This window comes from Curcuma longa, chromosome 4, assembly GCF_044706935.1.
Source record: "Curcuma longa cultivar G26 ecotype Majalengka, Jawa Barat chromosome 4, ITB_CL_G26_1.1, whole genome shotgun sequence".
Classification (NCBI taxonomy): domain Eukaryota; kingdom Viridiplantae; phylum Streptophyta; class Magnoliopsida; order Zingiberales; family Zingiberaceae; genus Curcuma; species Curcuma longa.
The window spans coordinates 5,747,623-5,770,068 of NC_133864.1; the positions used below are offsets into that span (position 1 = coordinate 5,747,623).

General features: G+C 35.9%; 3 protein-coding genes across 4 annotated transcripts; 1 reads left to right on the forward strand and 2 right to left on the reverse strand.

Annotated features, from left to right (window-relative positions):
* The first annotated feature begins 1,873 nt into the window (after positions 1-1,873).
* On the forward strand, positions 1,874-13,196 carry LOC141827381 (uncharacterized). Of its 2 annotated transcripts, XM_074714609.1 has the most exons (18): positions 1,874-2,018; positions 2,205-2,363; positions 2,926-3,064; positions 4,331-4,482; positions 5,721-5,804; positions 5,877-5,939; positions 6,897-7,028; positions 7,120-7,326; positions 7,627-7,746; positions 8,228-8,274; positions 9,053-9,215; positions 9,304-9,426; positions 10,118-10,246; positions 10,321-10,419; positions 11,971-12,060; positions 12,165-12,249; positions 12,531-12,661; positions 12,786-13,196. In XM_074714609.1, exons 2-18 carry the CDS (start codon positions 2,247-2,249, stop codon positions 12,912-12,914), a joined length of 2,010 nt encoding a protein of 669 aa, XP_074570710.1. In that variant the 5' UTR covers positions 1,874-2,018; positions 2,205-2,246; the 3' UTR covers positions 12,915-13,196. The 2 variants fall into 2 exon arrangements, with proteins under 2 accessions (XP_074570710.1, XP_074570709.1); XM_074714608.1 differs by having other exon boundaries at positions 5,721-5,939.
* Positions 13,197-14,597: 1,401 nt separating this feature from the next.
* Positions 14,598-15,170, reverse strand: LOC141825996 (putative lipid-binding protein AIR1B). The gene has a single exon (XM_074713256.1). It carries the CDS (start codon positions 15,144-15,146, stop codon positions 14,721-14,723), a length of 426 nt encoding a protein of 141 aa, XP_074569357.1. The 5' UTR covers positions 15,147-15,170; the 3' UTR covers positions 14,598-14,720.
* Positions 15,171-15,858: 688 nt separating this feature from the next.
* On the reverse strand, positions 15,859-22,394 carry LOC141827659 (uncharacterized). The gene is made up of 3 exons (XM_074714961.1): positions 21,956-22,394; positions 19,821-20,008; positions 15,859-16,567 (listed from the first exon to the last, which is right to left on the reverse strand). The coding sequence occupies exons 1-3, from the start codon at positions 22,359-22,361 to the stop codon at positions 16,031-16,033; spliced, it is 1,131 nt and encodes a 376-aa protein (XP_074571062.1). The 5' UTR covers positions 22,362-22,394; the 3' UTR covers positions 15,859-16,030.
* Between the last annotated feature and the right edge of the window lie 52 nt (positions 22,395-22,446).

A 22,446-nucleotide genomic window follows, 5' to 3' on the forward strand; every position in this document is an offset into this window, starting at 1 on the left:
ATTTTTATTTTATTTAAAAAAATGCATGTCATGCCCGACAAGCTTGGCTGGATCAAACACGCTTTGCTGTAACTTTTGTCACCTTTATGGATTAAACGACAATTTACATAAATTAATTATGATGCCATCTCTTGGCCACTACCTAACCAACCCAACCCTAACCCTAACCCTAACCCCATCATTCATTTCCCCAACTCTTCCATTTGTGGCAGTTAAAAAGTTAGACAGCACCACAGTGTGCACACGGCCAGAGCAATCTGAATTATTAAAATAATAATAATAATTAAAGTCATATTAAACAAGATAATATTCTTTCAACCCAAAATTTTTTGCTTTATATTCTTCTTGGGATTGGGCCCTTATTTTTATTTACTTTTTCCCCCTCTATAATTCTATAAATACCTTCCTCCCTCCTTATCTCCTACACCCACCACTGCTTCCTCCTCCTCCTTGTTCTTCCTGTGAGCGATGTGTAGTGTTCCTCTTTGTGGTCTTCCACAGCTTTCTTGAACTGCAAATCCATTACGCTTGCTCAACGTGCAGTTCGATAAAGCTGTGGGAAATTACAGAGAGAGATCAAATTCAGAAGCTTCATCAGCATCATAATTTTTCTCCTTTCATTGTCAGTCTCTGTTCTTCTGTTCCAGAGAGATTGAAATTTAGAAGCCTTTTGATCTTCTTCTTCCTCTTGTATCTTCGACGTTCTCTGTTTCTTCTCCCTTCTACAGTCCTCTTTTTTTTTTTTTCACTACAGCTATAAAATATCCAAAAAGAATATCATAATTCATCTTCTTGATTTAATGCAACCATGGAATGGGAGTGATCATGAAGATATCCGAGCAATACCTTTTTCTATCGTAATCAATTATAATTTTTTGATTTATCTCTTCACATATAGTTGTGGGACTAACCGTGTGAGACCGCTGAAACGATAAATTCTACCTTATGCAGAAGTGATCATGAAGATGGTGGTGATGCTGTGTAAAAACAGGGATGCTAAATAGGATGGATATGTAAGGCAATATATATGAGCATTATCTAAGTGGTCGGACTGAAAGTGATATCCGGATTATAAAAAAAAAAGTTTGTTAAAATTACAAAAATTTTAAATTAATCATCATCAGCTATTAAATGATTTTTAATATCAATTCAAATTTCAGAATCAGATTAATTTTTTCTCTCACCAAGAATCATTGTATATTACTGAAAAAGAAATTTAGAAAAGTTCTTCGAAGTGGATTTTATAATCTAAAATATCAAATCGATAGTTTATGCTTAATATTTTCGACCGAGTGAGTTCGAATCGGATCGAAATATATAAGAATATTATAAAAAACTTTTCATCTAAAATTCTAAATCTGGATCTAAACCTAGATAATCCGACTAACAAAAAATATTTTTTTTATTTTTTTTATTTTTATTTTATTATTATCATACTAACATTATACTATAACATAAAATATCTTAACTTTTAAAAATAAAATTTAATTCAATCCAAAAAAATTCTTAAATTCTAGATTCAAATCAATCCGAATTAATACGAATCCAATCCAATTCAATCCAAAAACTTTCGATCCGAATCCGAAAATCTCCGAGATTAATACAGCATTTATGGAGAATAAGCAACGAGATGCTTGAATTAAGTATTTTTTAAATAGGAGCCCGAACTCGAAATCCTTAATTTATACGGGGCCTGTCTGAATATTTGCTCATTTGAATTGAGCAATGGACCCGGTTCAACTCGATCGGGATTCAGCCTGTGGATCGGGCCGGGTCCGGTCCGAGCCGGTCAACTTATTCGTTATTGGCTCGACGAACCAGCTGGTTTCTTCCCACTCTGGTTTCTTTCTACTAGGGCTCACAAGGTCCTCGCGTTCGGGGTGATTGAGCGAGCGAGTTACCGGTGCACAGCGTTGAATCGAGAGCGAGCACGACGCTTCACCAGTTCTCCTCCTGCGCGCCGCCGCGGAAGAGCGAGGAGCTCCGATTCACCTTCCTTGTCGGCGGCCTCCTAACGGGTACGTTGAATTCTCGTTTCTTTCATCGATTTCTAGTTTTCTCCATTTTTCCGGTCCATTCCGGTGGGTATACTAAGTGGATTCTGTTTCCTTTGGCGAAATTCTGGTGGGGTTCCTTTGCTTTTTGTCCCGACTTAAAGGTTTGCTGTATTGGGCGAAAAGTTGATTGCTTGTGATTCTTAATAGGAGGGAAACCGGAAGAGGTGGATGTTTTGAGGTGCTTTTTTGATGGATTTGAATGCGTCACCTTTGCCTGAAGAAGATGAGCAACCATACAAGGAGCATTTGGAGGGTGAAATCACACACGAGGAAATTATCGAGTCTGCCGTTGCTACAATGCGACGGGTATGCACTAATAAACTTTCTGTTTTTTCTTGTGGTCCTGCTCACCGATTACTAGTAGTTTTGTTTCTTAGGGTGGTTTATGATGTCATCACGGTGGAATTCTCGTACTCTGCGATCATGGCAGTTTGTTATTCTCTTTCCTCAGATCATCACTCGATGTTGTATAATCCAACTTTTCCCCGTCCCAAACAAAATGTTATTCTTCTATCTGCAATGATTCTTCTGTTGATTATGGCAGCTTGTTACCTTTTAAATTGCATTTGGCCATCCAATGCATCTTAGCTCCTTGAAATCAGTTAGACTTTAGCTTGTTCACCCCTTTCTCTTCATAAGGCCATTCGATTACTTGCCTAGATGCCTTAGGAAGGTTTTGGTTCTTAAGGGCGAAATAATTTGGTGAAGTGTGCTTCAGTTTGAAAGACAGTGCATAAAGATATACAATGCACTAAGCTACATTGGTTATCTACCTCCATATTTTTGTCAGTCTTTTGCACAATTATATACAGAAATGATAATTTGTAAGACTTTAATGTCATAGTGGTGTCTTCTTTCTAACGAATAGGAACGTGAAGAAAGGCGGCAGAAGTTGAAAAGAGAAAACCGTGATGAAGGTCATAAATATTGTCAACAACAGAGGAACAATTATATGTCGCAGAGTAGAAACACTAGACATCATGGGAGAGTTAAGGAGGTTCCTCAAGGTTTTATCTTTTTATTTTGGCTTATATTTGTTACTTTTATTGTTGTTTTATGAGCTAATATTAAACTCTTATTCTGATCTTGGAGATAGAGATGACCAAAAACTTGAACTTGTTTTCTCTCCCTTTTTGGTTAGAGTTCAAAACTTTGCGATAAACTGAACATTTTCTGAGATCTTAATGAAGGACAAACGTGCATTTATTGTCCAACGATTGTAGTACCTAAGTGGATTCTGCATTACTAAGCCTAGCATCTAATGTATAAATCAATGGGAAACTATCTAAAATTGACAACATTGTATTCTCTGTCCTGTTCAAGGTTGTTGGGAGGGTTGCTACCTTGGAAATGCAAGGGGTATACAGGATTGAATCATAGGGTTAGATTATTATGATCCTTCTATCTAACTATGATATGCATCCAAGTGCCAACAATTCTTCGTTATCATTATCAAGCAGTGTAAGTTCCAACTATTTAGGGTGGGCTACATGGATCTAATTGATATAACACTCCTAGCTTCATTATTTTATGCTATCACAAGATACTATGACCTAGAATCCAATCCTAACAACATTGGTTACGACATTGTCACGACAAGTTTAAAAAGGAAAAACAAAGGTTTCAAATTGAGTAAAATAAAATAGTTTCAGGAGTTTGTATGATCGTCTGGTGCCTCCTTGAGAAAAAAGGGTAAACTTTAAAGGATTGTATCAAGACCAGCCACGTTTATTGGTTAGAGTGATGGGAATAAATAAAATCCAGATACAGAGAATTAATATCAAAAGATGAACCTTTAGATGATATGGAGAGTGATTAGGAGATAGTCAAAGGTATTGCTATATGTCCATACTTGGGTGTAACGTTGATGGATGATAAACTGAGTATAAGAATGCTAAGTTAGTCTGAACATGTTCATAATAATGAATAAACTGCATTGTTAGACAAGCAAAACTAATTAAATTTGAAAGTATGAGGCATGTTTGGAGACCTCCTAAAACTATGTGTTTGTATCATAAAGTGATGTAACCTTAAAAGGAGCTCGGTTGAGAGCCATAATCAACCCAAAATAGTTGAGATTGTTGTCATCATATTGTTGCATAACCTTGATATTTATTTATAGTATTTAGTCTCAACCATTTCACCTTAGTACATTCATTACTGGAATTTACCTTTCCATTATTATTTGTTGCAAATTTTTAATCCTAATTGAAAATGGCCATACTATTGATTTGGCATTTGCATAAATGAATATTGGCCATTCTTGTTATCAGGTTGGCTAGATTGCCCTTCATATGGTCAGTGCATAGGGCTCATAATTCCTTCAAAAGTTCCTCTGGATGAGACATACAATGAAAGTGTTCTACCTGGAAAAAGATATTCTTCAAAACAAGTTATTAATAAACTAAGAAGTCAAGGCCGTGAAGTAAGCTATATATTTTTGTTAAAAATTGTTACCTTTGATTTACTTGTTCGCTCTATGAGAGTTTTGATAATTTATTGAAGAATGTAGTTCCTATTATGCTTAAATCTCTCTAACTAGTATCATTTACCATCTAATGCTATCAATTTGTTCTTTTTAATGGCATCATCAATGAACCTATCTATTCCATAAAATCCTTAATCACCATGACATGATTTTAATTTTCATACATGAAAATGTCATTACAGAGGAATGCCATATTTTAATTGCATTGCAATACTAACAAAATGATGATTCCCTTAGTTAAAAGTGAGATCTAATTGACTAAACTAGGTATTTAATGTCTAAAAAGATTGTTTGCAAGCAGATCCAATCTATGGTCTGTTGAGGAAAAAAAAGGAACTATCTGATTAGCTAAACTAGATATTTGTTGTATAAAAGAAAGCCACGAGTGTCACAACAATGCTTCAAGGGCGTACAATCATATTTATAACCAAGTCTTTTCTTTCTGGTAATCATGTCCCTCTGTCAAATCTCTCTTGAATAAGGCATCTAGCATTGTTCATATTTCATTCTGAAAGCTTATAACTTGGTTTCCTTATGCTATAGAAATATAAGAACCTGAATATCCAAATAATCCAAACTTTGGATTTTGGTAAATGTTTGAAATGGCAATCAAAAATAATTGTTAAGCTACATGCTAAGATAATGAGTAAATGACGATTAGATCAAGTAATTTTATTATTTTTAGGATGCACTTAATTGATCCTCTTTTAAGCCTAACTCAAATTTTAGAATATTCTAGTTATTCTTTAACATCAAAGGCAGTAGGTAATTTGTGTACTTTTACCTTCTAATTGTCATTGCAGTCATCATTCCTACAATAGAGTCCATTGTATTTTCATGGTTATATGGGATGCAACTAGGGTAATATTAATGTCGCACTGTTTGCATGTTGTGCGTTTAAACATCACATTATTGTATTAACAGTATGAGTCATTATTCATATGTTACTTGGAATTGGAATTATCATGTGCTTAGTTTGTATTTGTTTTAATGATTGCAGTGGGGGAATTGATTTTTGGCCTTCATGATCTTGTTATTATTATTTTTTATCATGATGTGGGTATGGGCATTTTTAACCTCTGTTCTGTTGACTTATCTTGAATTTCCACTTGTTTTCCCCTATGTAACTTACATTTGCCATCTTTACTTCAATTTTTTGTGGTGCTTTTCTGCAGCTTGGACTGGTCATTGATTTGACAAATACAAGCCGCTATTATTCGCAATCAGAATGGACAAAGATAGGCATTAAACATGTCAAGGTAAGAAACTTGTTTTTTATTCTTGTTACTGTGGTTAGATGTAGCTACTTATTGAATCCTTTCCTGATACAGATTCCATGTAAGGGACGAGATTCTGTACCAGATAATGAGTCTGTAAATATATTTGTTCATGAGGTAAGTGTTTTAATATTCTTTTCCAATAGATGCTCCTCTTACTTAAAGAGGTAATATTGTTAATTTTGTTCTCTATCATTCTGTAATTTTCATCATAATCTGCATTGCTTAGTGCTTCATATTTATTTTATATTAGTCAATTGTCATTTACAATTGGTATATCTTACATTTTTACACAACACAACAAACTTATTAATAACAAGTTCCTGTGATGGCAGTAACTATTGATCCTTCATAAAGTAAAAGTTGTTAGCTATTAGATATATTTATGTTTCTATGTTGCAACAGTGACATCAAATTAACAACTTGCTATAATGTCTCAACTGTTGGAGATTGCATTTTAGCATTAGCTTTTGTGTATGATATTTCATTGGCTATTCCCTAAATCATGAAAACCCAATACATAAAAATGTTCTTTTCTATGTATATATACTTACATTAGGTACAAGATCTAGTTGTTCCCTGCCATTCAACATTTGCTTCCTTGAACTTCTCAGTTTAAGAATTAAGGAAACATGGTCAATTTTGATGATAAATTATTTTTTATAAAAAAAATGTTTAATTCTAAACATTCTTTTCTGAGTTAAGCTAATTTAAGGTTTACAAGTTAGGTAATTCCACTGGAGCCAATTGCATGAAATGGTTGAATGGTGTTCAATTATGGGTTAGATAATGAGTTTTTTGAGAGAAGAGTAGATGCCAATTGAATTGAGTTCTTTAGTGTATTATGTGTTTTGGAATACAAGCTACAAACTAATTTTCCCAAAGAGATTATATATTTTATATGTGTGTGTCAGATTATTTTGTTTGCAACATTTGTGTTGAAAATGTTGGCTATTGAGATAGTCATTAAATTAACCTTTGATGGTATTAAAAAAAAAGAGAAATTGCAAAAGTAGTTTCCATATAACAAACATGTGTTTTACTGTTCACTACTGAATTTTCACATGGTCACAGGTTTTACACTTCCAGTCCCGTATAAGACATTCAAAGCGGTATATTCTTGTTCATTGCACTCATGGGCACAACCGAACAGGATTCATGATTATCCATTTCCTCATGCGGACACAACGGCTACATGTTTCTGAGGTATTGTTACTGCCACCTTCTGACCTGAAAAATTGAAAACTTGTATTAGCTCTGCAAAGTTCTTAATCACTATTTTTATTTTATCAAGCAGGCATTGCAAGTGTTTGCTCAGGCACGCCCTCCTGGGATATATAAGCAAGACTATGTTGAAGCACTTTATAAGTTTTATCATGAATGTCCTGAGAACATTGTTTGCCCTTCTACTCCAGAATGGAAAAGGTCATCTGATCTTGACTTGAATGGTGAAGCCGTACAAGACGACGATGACGATGACGGTGACACTGGATCTGGATTGTGTGTATGTTTTTCATTCTATATAAATTCTGTCCATTGGCTATTTCTTTTCTTCTAGCAATTATTACACTTTATTATGCCTTCCTACCAAGAAATATTGGAACCGGAACTATTGTTGTTGATATTATTCAAAGGATAGTTTATGCAACATTCAAAAGGATATATGTCATGGGTATCCTTTATACAAGACTCTCTATTTTTATTATTCTTTGTGTGGGTTTAACAGTTGGTAGAGATACTGTCATATGGATAATCTTTTCAAATTATGGTAAATGTTGAAGTTTACACCTGCTTTCTTTTTCAGGAGAATGTGGATGGTAAAATTTTAACAAATGATGATGTTCTAGGTGATGCAATACCTTATGCTCAGCAAGATGCAATGCGCCACCTCTGTTACCAATTCCTTGATTTAACGGTGCCTACGGTATGGATACTTCACCTTGTAAATAGTTGTTATTTCTTTCGATTATATTATCCACATTAAATGGTCATTAAATAATACTGCATCTGTAATAGGAAGTAGCAGCAATTACACTGGAATTTTAAATCATAAGCTCTCTATTTTTTTTTTTTCTTCTACCACCTCTGCATTTATGATTCAGTTTTTTCTCAGTTTGTCACTTTTCCTTTATGGTCTTTCTTTCTGAATTTTATTTTTCAAACCTTCATGTTAATCTGTTATACATAATCAGCCAGGGAGTCTCTTTTATTTATTGATTCACAAGTACCTGTTATTTTGGTAACTAATATAGTTATAATTCAGATCCAGCCCTACTAAAATTTTCAATTACAGTCACATTTTCACACTTTCATTTGGTCTTATTTGCTGGGGTTTTATTTGATCGTATTAACTCATTTATATTTTATTTCTTATTAGTTCCCTGTTTCTTATTCTTGGTTATTAGGGAAGAACAACACAATTTCCTGGTTCACATCCGGTTTCTCTTAACAGGTCTGTCTTCATCCTTGTCTATATATATATTCATTTATTTATTTAACATCTTTATCCTGACGTGAAAGGCAGCTAGTAGTTCATTGTGTTTCTATGTTCAAATCTGCAAAATTATGAACGGATATTTGGATTTTTAGAACAACTAATCTATTAGTTTGCAGATATTGTGTTTCCATCAAATATTCTGTCAATGAGTTTGTGTGGTCTTGCCTCTTGTTATTGAGGGTATCCAACATGTTTATTCATGTTTGCTGCATGGCCTTTAGATTCTGTGCTGGAATAAGCCAGACAAGTCTCCCTATATGAATCATGGGGTGGTATTATCTTATAATGATATGGCATGGCTTCTCTTTTGAGTATCCTAGGAAGTCTTCATGCTAAGTGATATTGTTGAATACAAGTTTATTTGGTCATAGTTTATTTTTCTCTTTTAGTTATCTCCACTTCTCATTAAGTAGATTTACTTCATGAATCAGACATTTTGTGAGTTGTCCTCTGGGGGTGCAATGACATGAACAGTCGACAAGAATCACAATAAGGGTGTGTGCTCTTCCATATTCATTTTTTGCCTACATTATTATAGAAATTTTACGTTATTTTTACAGCATACAAACACACATGTGATCAAATTTGTTTTTTATTTAAAATTTATTGCTAGAAGTATAATTAGTAAGGATGCACCTTTTCTTATTTGGCGCTCCTATTTATTTAAATCTGTATTTATGGTAGAAAAGACATTATTCACACTCATTTTTAATCAATATTATGTTACGTGCAGAGATAATCTGCAACTACTAAGACAAAGATACTACTATGCTACATGGAAGGCTGATGGAACCCGCTATATGATGTTCATTGACAGTACAGGGTGCTACCTAATTGATCGAAACTTCTGTTTTCGTAGGGTTCAAATGCGGTTTCCCCTAAAGAATGCTTCTGAGGTACACCTTTTCTGGCTTTATAAGTGTCTGAAGTTTTATAACTTATATAATCTGTATTTATGCCTAATCTCTCTGTTTTCATGAAAAGGGTTTCCATAATGATATGCTTATTGATGGGGAAATGATTATCGACCAAATTCCAGATGTAGGACAGAAGAGAAGATATTTAGCATATGATTTGGTTGCATTAAACCATTTCTCCGTTATGAAGGTATTGCCACTTTCCATATTCAGCTCATCATTCTTTCTGAAACTTTCTTAATTGACTGTCTTATCTGAAAAGTGGAATAGCACACAACTTTTGGCTTCATTTCCCAAAGGCAGTCATTGGGGCATCCATAGCTATCAGAGAATAGATGGAAGATGGATGAGAAAGGAAATTTAATTCATGTGATAAGCAGCTTAAATTCCCATGTAAATGTTTTGGCTGGTCTGCATTTTAGAATGAGCAACCAAAAGCTTTTGTCATTCCTTCCCTTATGATACATTGATGTCAAAGATGTATTTTAAAACATCTCTAGATGTCTGTAACTTTGTGTATTACTATATTTTGCTACGACCTTACTGTTCTAGCCTATGACCTATTTAGTTATCATCTAGCCTTGCTGCCATATTGGGATATGATTGAAGTCAGTTTTCATTTTTATCCTGCTTTACGAGCTTAAGTCCTGTTCTTTCCCAGTGATTACAATTTTCATATAACTATTCTTTGCTTTGAACTTGAAAGAGATTCACATCTACAATACAAAATGACAATGTGTTTTTTGTTTGTTTGAAAAACAATTTACATCTTTGTCAGCAACAACAACTTAGCAATACATGTTTGTTTCATGAATTTCAACTGTATATGCTAAGTGTGTCAAGGATAAGTTATCTCATGTTGCTTTTTCTGGGTGGTGTAGTTGCCGTTTTCTGAAAGGTGGAAACTACTTGAGGAAGAAGTAATTCGACCAAGGAATTATGAGAGAAAGCAATTAGAATCTGACAGCAAGGGACATCCCATTTATAGATATGATATGGAGCCATTTTCAGTATGTAGTTGTCAAGATACATGAGTTAATTAGTATGGCATGCTATAAATATTAATAGTCTATGTACTGAACAGGTTCGCAGGAAGGATTTTTGGTTTTTGTCCACTGTTACTAAGCTTTTAAAGGAGTTCATTCCAAGGCTTTCACATGCAGCTGATGGTCTTATATTTCAGGTACTTCATCATCCATAGTAGTATCTGTATGTTGTCTTGGCAAAATTCTGCTTTACATTGACCAAGGCTATGTTGTTTAGTTCATTTTTGAGGAAGTGTCTTTTCATTGGTTTTGAAAATCTTTTTTCCCTGCTCCAACACTGTATACCATGTAGATAGATGGTTGTTTGGGCATCATAATTCATCCAAGTCTAAGGATTCAAAGTAGGTTTACATTTATGTAGACAATCTATCAGATTGATATTGTAGTATCATGCCACAATTAATATTGATGTGCATGACCAATATTAATTTTTAAAGAAAATGAGTAGAAAATGGAAATACTTGAACAATGCTTAGTGCTAAACATCCAGTGTCTGTCCAGACAACTAATATTGAGTCAATGGTAGAGAAGATATGACAGGTGAACATCATAAGGTGTGAAATAGGTGTAAATTCATCTTCAAAGTATGACTATGTGTTTTCCATCCTTGAATAGTTTCCTTCATTTTGTGCTTGTAAGTCATTTAGAGTGCCAAGGTGCTATAAGAATCCTACACAAAGAGGGAGAATATGAGGAATGGTTGGCCAAATTGATGAGATCTAGCACAACATTGACCAACGGTGATGAGTTGAACTGGCATCATGCTAGGACAAATTGACCTCTCAGAAAGAAATGGACTGAACTGTCATATATGAGTTAAACTACATGGATCTTTTGCCTAAACACTTCATACTTAGTTATTGATTTTGTTTATGCAAACCTAAAAGCTGATGCGAGAAAATTGTTCTTTCTCATAAATATTAGCTTGGGTCTTGTGTTTTTAAAAAGTTGTTTCGTCATCTTCACTTCAATATGGCATTAACATAAATATACCAACTACATGCAACACTTTTGACACCTCAGTTTAGTCTTAGCTGATAGGTTGTGTGATAAAATGTGGTCTAATACATAAATTTTATAAGCTTAGATGAGTGAATTATTATTAACTTGAAAAGAATTTTAGGCTAGTGGTTGGACCGCATGGTAATGGGCCATTGTTTTTGTTTAAGCATGTTGTGTCATTGTCTCCGAACATAGAGTGGCTACATCCATCTTATCCCACCATTGTATTTTATGTAGGACCTTATGGTTGATCGCTTAGTCATCTAGGTCATTTTTAATTTGATTAAGTTGAGAATTCAGGAACCAAAGGCTTATGAGAAGACAAATGAATGCTAGACAAACAAGCTAGGAAGGTGGAATGGGGCCTAACAAAATAATTAATAATATACTAAGATTAATATTTTTTCCTTTGAATTATTCTATTTTGAACATAAATTGTCCATGTGCATACTAGTCATTGGCTTGGGGTTTGGCCAACCCGTTTTGAGTCATGCAGAGCCCCTCATTTTGTTGGTTCCATGTACCCCGCGCTTATATTATTGTCAATATCTTGTTGGTGCTTCATGTAAAAGATGGTCCTAATTTGATTTTTAATTCTGCCTTAAGAGCATTAACAAAATTGTTAGGAAAATTTAATGTAATCATTATTCATTGTACCATACTTCAATATCTTTCTTGAATTACAGGGTTGGGATGATCCATATATACCACGTACACATGAGGGTCTCTTGAAATGGAAATACCCAGAAATGAATTCTGTTGACTTTCTTTTCGAGGTTTTGCATATATTTTTTATTTGTCAAATTTCCTTCTTGATGTACGTTGATTAGTTTCATTATTTGTTTATGCACTTGTATATTTCTCCCCCACATGTTTGTAGGTTGGAAGTGAGAATCGCCAAATGCTTTTCCTTTATGAGCGTGGAAAAAAGAAACAAATGGATGGAGCTCAGGTGTCATTTCCAGGTGAATACTTGTACTGATTATATTTGTCGGTCCTTACCATCTTTATGCGGCAGAAATGCTATGGTCTCTGCAAGTATGGCAGTGATGGGCCTTCAGGTCCAGTTATTAAATTGCCAACCTCGATTTCTCTCAGTTACTTTAAAGCCAACATTTGTAAATTAAATTGTTTCCTCTCTATAAATAGACTTTTATGACTTATTCTGTTAATATTGATATATACCAATTCTATAGCTGTAGATTTTAACCTTGTGAAAACCCATATTCTTATACTGCTTATGTAGGCGTGGAGGATGTTCTTAACCTGTCCGGCAAGATTGTTGAGTGTTCTTGGGATCAAGAAGAGGGCTGCTGGACGTGCATGCGCGTTCGAACAGATAAATCTACACCTAATGATATCAACACATACCGAAAGGCAAGCTTGGATTCACCACATGATAGTAACCAAAAACACTTGCAGTCCTAGTGGCTGTACTTATATTTTCTGCTTGTTATTTTACATCTAATATGATTTTTAATTCTGCTTTTTAATGCCACAGGTGATGCGCAGCATCAAGGACAACATTACTGAAGAAGTGTTGCTAAACGAAATTGCTGAAATCGTGCGCCTCCCAATGTATGCAGATAGGATAGAACGAGCGCAGCAAATTCAACACCGGCAAAGGTGAAAAAAGTGTTGTGTGTGAAGTAGTTCGATGACAGAAGACCATTACAAGATCACACGGGCCTCTGTCTTGTCGTACATATATACTATGTGCTTTTGATTCTTAAAGAACATAAAATCAAGAAATTCATCCCAAGCTTCTTTCCCATTGGCCTCGAGTTTCATGATGACTCGCTGTCAGCAGCTAGTAGTTGATATCTGCCCAGGATGTTGAGCAGTTTGTTAATTCCAGACAGCTCGATCAAATCATAAGCCAGCCGCCATTGTATATACACTATGTTTATATGTGAAGTAAGTAATCATTTTTTCTCATATTGTTCTAGTGCCCGATGAGGAAACAAAGAGGAAGTATCCAATGGTTGCTCTTCATTTTCTTTATCTTCTCTATGGGATTTAAAATGACAGTTACTGTTTTTTTTTTTTTTTTTTACTTTGTTCATTTTGGCTCTCTTCCCCACCATCACATCAAACGGGGTTGGAATCTGAGGCCAACAACAAACTGTGGCAGCCAACGGCTCAGCTGTCCAACCCAGTTTGATCTGACAAGGGGACGAACTTCCATAGTAATTTTGCGACCTTGATTCTCTCAATTCCTGGATGTGCTTAGGTCAAGAATGCAAAATCTGGTATGTTATTTTCCTTCCTATTAATTTTGTTTTCATGAATCTGCTATTAATTTTATTGAAGTTTGAGTTCTTGTTCATTGTATTGTATTCAGGATATTCTCAAAAACAAAAAGACAAGAACAAGGTGGTGATAAAATGAAGCTTTGGCATTTCAACAGTGGGGTACGAAGTTTTCAACCTTATCCTTCGTCTAAAAGTAATAAAACAAATAGTTATTATTACACTTTATTGACACTTTTTTTTTTGCGGTGGATTGTGTCAAAAGTTTAATGATTTTGTCCTAAAATTGTTTCCATCGAGGCAATAGAAGAATAGTAAAGTTTTTCTCTTTAATGTTAGTCGATATAGACAAAATTAATCGTCCGGCCTACCAATAATGAGTCGACCAGATTGAACATTCGCTGGAAGTGCTATGAGTAAGATCTGTACCAGTGGCCACCTGACAACGATGATGGTGAGGATGCGTGAGAGTTGTACAATACTTGATTGAGTTCCCGTGAGTGTTCTGCAACGCTGTGTGATGTCTTGTAGTGCTGTGAAATCATGGATGTCCTGAAAAAAAAAACAAAGGGTGGATGCCCACTTTTTATCATGGAATGAAATTTATATGAAAGGTTTCTCTGTAGAATTACTGCATATCAATCTGAATTACTAATTACTTAGTCAATTTGATCGAATGGCTTTTAAGGAAGCCTTTACAAAGTTCTTTTTTACATTTTTTGTTCCGATGTGTTTTACCCTACAACACTTCACGTGCATGGGCCATGCAAACTTCCAACCATGTAATGAAACGCCCGTGCTCTTTTCGTAGCTGAGCACGGTCTGGATAAACTGTTCCGGGTTTGGTGCAGAGTAAAAAATAAAATATATTTTCATTCCGTATTTATTTTGATAGTGAATGAAAATTTTATATGAGATTGAATGGATCATCTTTAAAAATTAATCGGGAGAACTGATAATGCATCCTCAATCATTTGTGTCTGTTATTATTATTATTATTATTATTGATATAAAATTTATTTATTAGACTAATATGTTAACTAAATTAGCATGAAAAAGGAGACATCGAAATCGATACGAACATCATAATACAAACAAACCATCCAATCGAGACATTTTACATTATTAATTAAACACGAAACGAAAGGAAATTAATCACTCGCTAGCGCCTCCATTACTCGTAATTAAACACACTTAAAGCCATCGGGGATTTCCTTTTTGCACGAGCTGAGCAGCACGCTCAGCGCCACCGTCCACGTGGTGGTGATACCCAGCACGCTCTCCTTCACGGTGGCGCAGAGGCAGAGCGCCGCCTCGGCCGCAGCGAGCCCTTGGACCACCTCGCAGCACTCGGTCAGCGGCGAGGGCGGCGATCCGACCACCAGGCCACCCACGTCGCTGAGGAGGACAGACACGCACGCCGCAGCCTTCGCGCCAGGACAGAAGGGGTTTGCCGGCGCCGTCTTGGGCGGGAATTTATAATGGTTTGAAGGGAATTGTGCGGCGGCGGCGGCGGCGGCGGCGGCGTCAGCGGCTGTGGCCAGTAGAGTGGAGGAGGAGAGAAGAGCAAGGAAAAAGAGGAGAGCTAATTTTCTCGCCTTCTTCTCCATGGAGCTCTTACTATTGCAAGGGCTTGTAGCACCACTACTAGTGTTTTTATATTCAAACCGGGCCCATGATTGAACCGGTTTAAGAATCACAATTATAACAACTGAGATCGATTTCCAATCAAATTTCAAACTAAATTGAGATAATTACCTCCATCATAATCAACTGTAACTTTTCAATTTACCTCCTCATATATAATCATTCCCGGACAATGATGCCGTGGTAGGACATCCAGGTTGTCACCTAGGCACATGTGGTTCGATCTCCAACTACGACGTATTTGTAATAATTTTCTTTCAAATAGGAAGCGTAATCAAAGGATACTGAACATCTGGATTAACCGCTGTGTACATTTCTCGATTTACCCTGATAGTCGGTGAAAACTTCCATTGAACCTAACTGGTCACCTCAAAGATAATCAATAGGACTAATTAGTATTTATCAATTTTTTTTATAAAATCGACTATATAGAACCGCTAGAATGACAAATTCTATCTTTTACTAAAAAAATCAATTCCTAAAGATTTATTCAAAAAATATCAACCCATAATCTTTCAAGAAGGTTATGGTTCAAAATTGCTGATTACATCAATATTATCAAGGAAGATCTAACAAACTATGACATTGCATAGAAGAATGGCGCAATACTAAATTAAATCACGAATCAAAAAAATATCATCATGGATGAAAGGAAGAAAAAAAAAACTCGAATACTTAAGAAAGTCGATATCAGATTTCAATCTGATATAAGGATAAATAATTACAGAAATATACAGGGATAAACTTGCTTCCAGAGTGCCAACTTTATGACAACTTGGCAGTTGATCATCTTAGCAATATGAAGAACTTGATCGTGTTTGTTTACAATGAATCAAAATAAGGAAACTTATGTGGGGCTGTAGAGATGCACGGGGCTCCTCTCGACCGATGATTTCTCTAAGACTTCAAAGTCTGAGTCCTCCACGGGTTGCCAATCACTAGATTCCTCGTCGGACGACATCTTCAATTTCGACACTTTCCGATACATTGCCAAATTTTCCTCACTTGCTGAGGCATGCTTCCTCCTCAAGGAATAAGGCAAATGTAACACCTGTTCTGCTGTCAAGAGTGAATCCATGTATTTCTCCATCACCAAAACATTACCCTCGTCGACGTTACCCCTTGATGAAATGTCATCAGGTCTAAGTCTTGTTGTTGCGTCGGAAGTGTAGGCTGCACCAGACACTTCAGACCACTGATCCATGCTTTGTTGCGATTGTGTCTTCGCCATCCGTGCATCTTGCCATCCATTGTTATGCTCCTGTTGGATGCTGCCACATTTTTCGCTAGCCAATGAAGCTAAGCTCTGTGAATCAATGTTGTGAGACTGTACAGTCGGTCTACTGCTCATTTCCTTTGCTGCTGCCCGCAGTGAGTCCACAATCTGAGAAAAATAAGACAAACGAAAGGACATGCATCAAAAACCCAAAGTGAATAGCTAACTTTGGAGAAGGTCGTATAGGAGGCATTATCTAAAAGTTAAATACATACTGAATTCGATGGTTAACAAACAAGTCCTATCACAGAAGGAAATACTGGCTTTATACACTTGCAATAATGACTCAAAACATCCTTTTTTTTTTCTTCTCAAATGAAGCAAAAAGATAGGATTAGTAAACATTCTTGAAGCAGATCGACAAAAGAGAAAAAAAGTCACAAGTCTGACAGTTATAAGCAAGTTCATTGATGTCTGGATGAACTTGTTAAATTAGCATCAACTAGGCAAACAATGTTTTGAATGGAAGAATTGCATTCTAAAGCAGCAGATGCAGACTCAAGATTAATGGGGTAATTTGAAGTTCTATTTAGTTTTATAACTTGACTTTGTTTACACAAAATATTTTCTGCAATATTCATTTCATGTCTCAACAATTTTTTAAAATTTGTTTTAGCCGCAAGTTTTCAATTCTATTTCTCTGTAAACATTCTCATAACAAAGAAATGGAATGGTGAAAATCTAAGGAACACAAGTCCAAACATGTACCAGAACTCAAGCTGGGACTAAAACTTGAGATAAACCATATGTAACAACAGTGAACATATTAAGCAACACCAAATACACAGAAAAAATGTCATATGTCGTAACTTTCTATGTATTTGATTCGTCAACAAGGTAAAGGCCAAATATAATGATGCAAAAAGAAAAAAAAGAAGTCTCTTTTGGAAAAAAAAAAACAACCATATTATCTAATTCCACATCAGTTATCTTCTGAGGCATTGAGAGGATTGAAGGATAGTAATTACCAAGGCTATTTTTCAATGCCTAGAGTAAGTATGTGCGTTTTGTCTCCAACATATGTCAATTAGATTAAAAGATCCAGATCCAGAGCTGGCCAGTGTTAATATTAAATTTGATTCAGTGACTATATTGCATAGCCTAAGCTTAGGATATGAGGAAAGGGTTTAATCTAAAAATTAAAGATTCTCATGTGAAATAGAGGGGAACGCTAAACGAGCATGGTCTGATATACAACACAATAAATTAAACTAACGTGTGCTGAGATTAGTGGGAATGAAACAATGGGCATACTCTAACAATGGATAGCCTAAGGTTTTTGAAAAATCACCAGGTACCTACTAAACCTTTGTTGGGAGTTGGATCTAACAATCTAAACAAATCTTTCTTTCAAAACAGAGAAGTTAATAACATGCTGATTGATAATTACAAGAAAAGAATACTTTAAGTAAGCGACCATGTTAAAATTGAAAATCTCGATCTGTGTTCAGTTAGAGCTTTTCTTTGCTTTTTAACCAAACGTTTAGCATTCTTAAGTGCCTATCTTTCTTGATAAGGATCACGTTGGAATACTCATGTCTAACAAAATTCAAACCTGTATGACAATTACATGTGGAAACAACAAGAAGTCACAACTCCCACCTAATGAGGACTTCTATACGATCCCCTAGTGAACCATGCAAGGTTGTATATAGGTCTTCAAAATAACTCCATCATGTTATGTAACTTAGGATAGGATTATTAATGCATACTACTCTACAACAAAACTTATAGATAAGTGCACCTAACAGAAGTTGGGTAAATAGGTAAGGTTTTGGTCATAAAACTAGAAGAAAAAAAAACTAGAACTGGAAGATTTCTGATTTCAGAAGAATTTCACATCATTTTTTGAAGCTCTTTTACATATCAAATGAATAGATGCTTTTAAATTCTTTTTATAGAGAAAAGAAAAGATAGTGGATTTGTGCAAGGATGAGTAGTCAAAGAACAAGCCAACACAATTAACTTAATGAATAATCAGCTAGAATTTGAGTTCAGGAAATTGACAATACTGACCCAAATTGAACACATTGGTAGTTGTGTTTACCAAGACAATGTGTAATAGCATGCAATTCGCAGCCTAGTGTTTTCAACAGATTAAAATTATCACCAATAGGTAGAATAGATTGCTTGTGACAAATTTAAGCAGAAGAAGCAATTGACATCCTGTTAAGAGTTTAATTTTTGCCTATAACAGGTATATCTTCATTTTGTTGACATGTACATAAAGTGGACTAATTTCAACACCATAATGTATGGTGGATTTGCTCAAAGAAAATCATGCTCAGTTCAACTTGAAAATTGAAATGTCCAAAATACAGTATCACCCATTGATACCAATATCATTGACTCCTCACTCTTCCTCGCCTTGGTAACAGATAAACTGCCATGAGTACATCCTAAAGCTAGCAACAATTTATTGGAAGAAACAAATTCATGGTAAGCCAGTAAATCTCTAACAAAATGTTGCATCTTGTTACAGGGATTATGTGTGCTCATGCTAATGTTTATTAGGAATAAACACTCGAAAAAAAGAGCAGTCCAGTGCACGAAACTCTCACCAATGCAAGGTCCTGGGGAAGCACCAATGCAGGTCCTGGGGAAGGCTTATACCACATTGGATCTATTGTAAAAAAAAATATATCTGAAAGTAAAAAAAAAAAAAATCTACATGTTCACAGGTGTCAGGTGCCCTGCTGCAGGCATCTATAGTGGTAAATACCAATCAACATTCAGTAGGCAGGAGTTGGGTTCGCTGCACCCAATGGGAAAGTACAAGTCTAGCTTATACATACTATCTTCAAATTTGTTACCTAAGAGAAGATCTCAGAGAAGTAATGGGGTCTACCTGGTGTATGAAATCAGGGCAAGGATGGTAAGAATTGGGCAGGGATTATCAAGGTCAAACAGGAAGGGAGGGAGGGAGCAAGGGATACGAAATCAGGGCAAGGATGGTAAGAGTTGGGCAGGATTATCAAGGTGAAACAGGAAGGAGGGAGGGAGGGAGGGAGGGAGGGAGAGGACTTGTTCTTTTTCCTCTTGCTCTCCTTCTGCTTCTTCACTTATAATTAGTGACAATCAGCACCATCCCATAGCAAAATATGGTACCCCAGTCAGCACCAAAAACATAACATTCTGGCAGCTGCCAATGCTGGTATTTTAAACTTTGTTGATAGGTTCAATAAGATAAACATAGACAACACAAAGCATGTCCATAAGAATTTTCCAAGAGAGACTATTACATGAAAACATAAGAGAAAATCACTTGGAGACATCATGAGTCACTTGGAGTTATAAGCATGAAGATTTTAACTTTTATTTAAGAAAAAACTGTAAGTAATGTAAGAAGTCATTTTCTTGCCTGATAAGTAGATAGCAACTCAGAATCATGCTTGTTGAGTTTAGGATGCAATAATGCAAAGTATATCCTCCAGAAAGAATCCTCACTCATGCGTGCGGGGCAAAGTCTAAGTCGAAGAGATTGTAAATTAGGGTTGATATGTTCAACTGATGTAATGTGTTCTTTCTGAGTACGCGACATATGAAACTCTGCAAATTTTAAAAAATATTGATCAGCCTACAGTTAGCATCGCAATCATAACTACACAAGTTTGAATAAAAATATAGTTAAATAATTTTTTTATAAAAAAAATAACATAATTGCTATTTCTGGTAGGGATATTAAACCAACAAGCCAATGTTATCTAAATAATCCTTTCATTTCCAAGTATCACAAGCACAATAAGTTGAGGTGGATGGAAAGAGTTAGCAATGGTGTATGTATTCAGTGTTTTACACCTAGTGTTGATGTGGACAATTGTTGAGAAGTCACAGGACTTCATCTGAGATCTAAACAATATGAGACTGTTAACCATTGTTTGGTTTCTTGAATAATAAAGCATCAAGCATAGCAAATATATTAGCTATAACAGGAGTGAACTTTGCAAAGTCTGTTTACATGTAAAAAATACTTAGCATAATTGAAAAGTTTTTTTTTGGTAACTGATGAATTTCGCATCAGTCACCAAAGCAGAGTTAAAAGGAAAGGAAACCACCAGCATACACAATTGAGCATAAGATTAAAAGAGTAGATCCAATCATTCTGCAGTAATCCTAGAGGTAAGACTAGACTGTATAAGCTGTGTGAGAAAAATAGGCATGTACCCTTTCTTTGCTTAAAGATGGGCTAGCAGTTACCAGATTGAGTTTTCATTGATCTGGGCCATTAGATGGATCATTAAGATGCTAAAGTGAAGCAGCTCTTTAATATGATGGAATAGACAAGATGTGCTTCAATGTCACGTATCGAAAACTCAGATAAGTTGCTAGAAACTAGCAAAAGTATGGAAAAAATGGAAGGTCACCAAATTGTTTTGATTTTCAGCTCTTTCATTGGTAACAACAATGGAAGAGGGAGAGTACAGACCAAGTGGCAAGGTATATTGAAAGAAAGGATATGTTTGATTCTTAAAAGAGGAAAAAACAGGAGGTAACTAGATTGAAGAAATTAATTGATGAAGGGTTAGAAAAGACAAAGCAGAGAAGCACTTTTAAGTTTCCAAAATTATAGTTCAAACAAGTGGTCGAGAAAATGAAATTTATGCTAGCACTATCCTGTATTGCTAACTCCAGTAACATCTCTAGCATCACAAATTGATTCGTATCTAAAGTCTAACCTAACATCTTGATTATATTTAATGCATTGACTGAGTTAGAGCTTGATAATTAATTTAACACCTATGCCCTAACAAATAAATACCAATTCCAAATTATAGCTAAAAAAATCAAAGCAATTAAATACTATCAATTGCTTACCAGACACTTAGACACTGTTAGCAAAATACAGCTTTGAGTTAGCTTGTTCACCTTTGATGCACATAAATTTCTAGATACCATCATCATTAATGTGTTTGGTAAAGAACCAAACTTCCACTTTCAAGTTGGTAGCAATAGTAGCAATTGCAAATACTTGGGAATAAAAGCTTAGAATTTTCTGTCTGAAAAAAAATCAAAAGGTTTAATCTCCCAGCAAAATAATAAATTTTTTTATTACAAACTTCCGTGCAGACATATAAGAGCGAAAGGGAAGGGGGAAAATTTTTTACTATATTTTTACCTTTGTTCACTCTCTTCTGTTTGAGGAAGATGAGTGAAGGAAGAATTTTTATTCAATAAAAATCTTTTACTATATTTCTTGCCAAGCTGATGTGGAGATAAAGGAATTTTTGATACTGAATACTGAAATTACTTCCTTCAAATTTCGTGCCTGTAAACTAGATTGTGAAAAGCGGAAGGAAAGAAGAAAAACAACTATTTTTAAAACTAACTTTTGACTAGATTGTGAAAAGTGGATGGAAAGAAGATAAGTGATTCCTTTTAAAACTTTTTTCTCCATTACTTCCTTCTTAAAATACAGCATTAATCAGACAACTGATGGAGAAGAAAGGAAGTTGAAATTTTCAAAATCAATCTTTTAATTGCGAAGCAAGGATTTACCGTCATCTAAATGCACCGGGAACTCCAGCCAGTAATCGGGATACTTGACGAGATCCTCCACGAATTCAAGAACCTCCTCCGAGACCCCGATTTCCCAAGACTCTCCCGCGCGATCTCCCGATCCCCTGTCTCGATCCACAGGGCCGCGCAGTGCACCCGAGAGGCGACTGAAGCCGCTCCGGAACCCGCCTCCGATCTCGGCGAGGTCGCTGAGGATCCCCGAGAGGGCCCTCGCGGAGGCGCGCGCCGGCGGGGGCGAGGGCGAAGAGGCGGGGCGTGGGGACTGCGGTGGCGACTCGCGGTGGGGAGGGGGAAGGAGGGGAGAGAGGAAGCAGGCGATGTCGAGGAGGTGGCGTCCTAGCTCCGAGAGGTCGTCCCTGACACCGCGGAAGCCTCTCACCGCCATGGCTAGGGTTTCGAGGGGAAAGAAGGCGAGGCCCGGAGCGGAGAGAGGCGAAGGAGAAGAGGGGCTCCGGGCATAGTTTTATTTG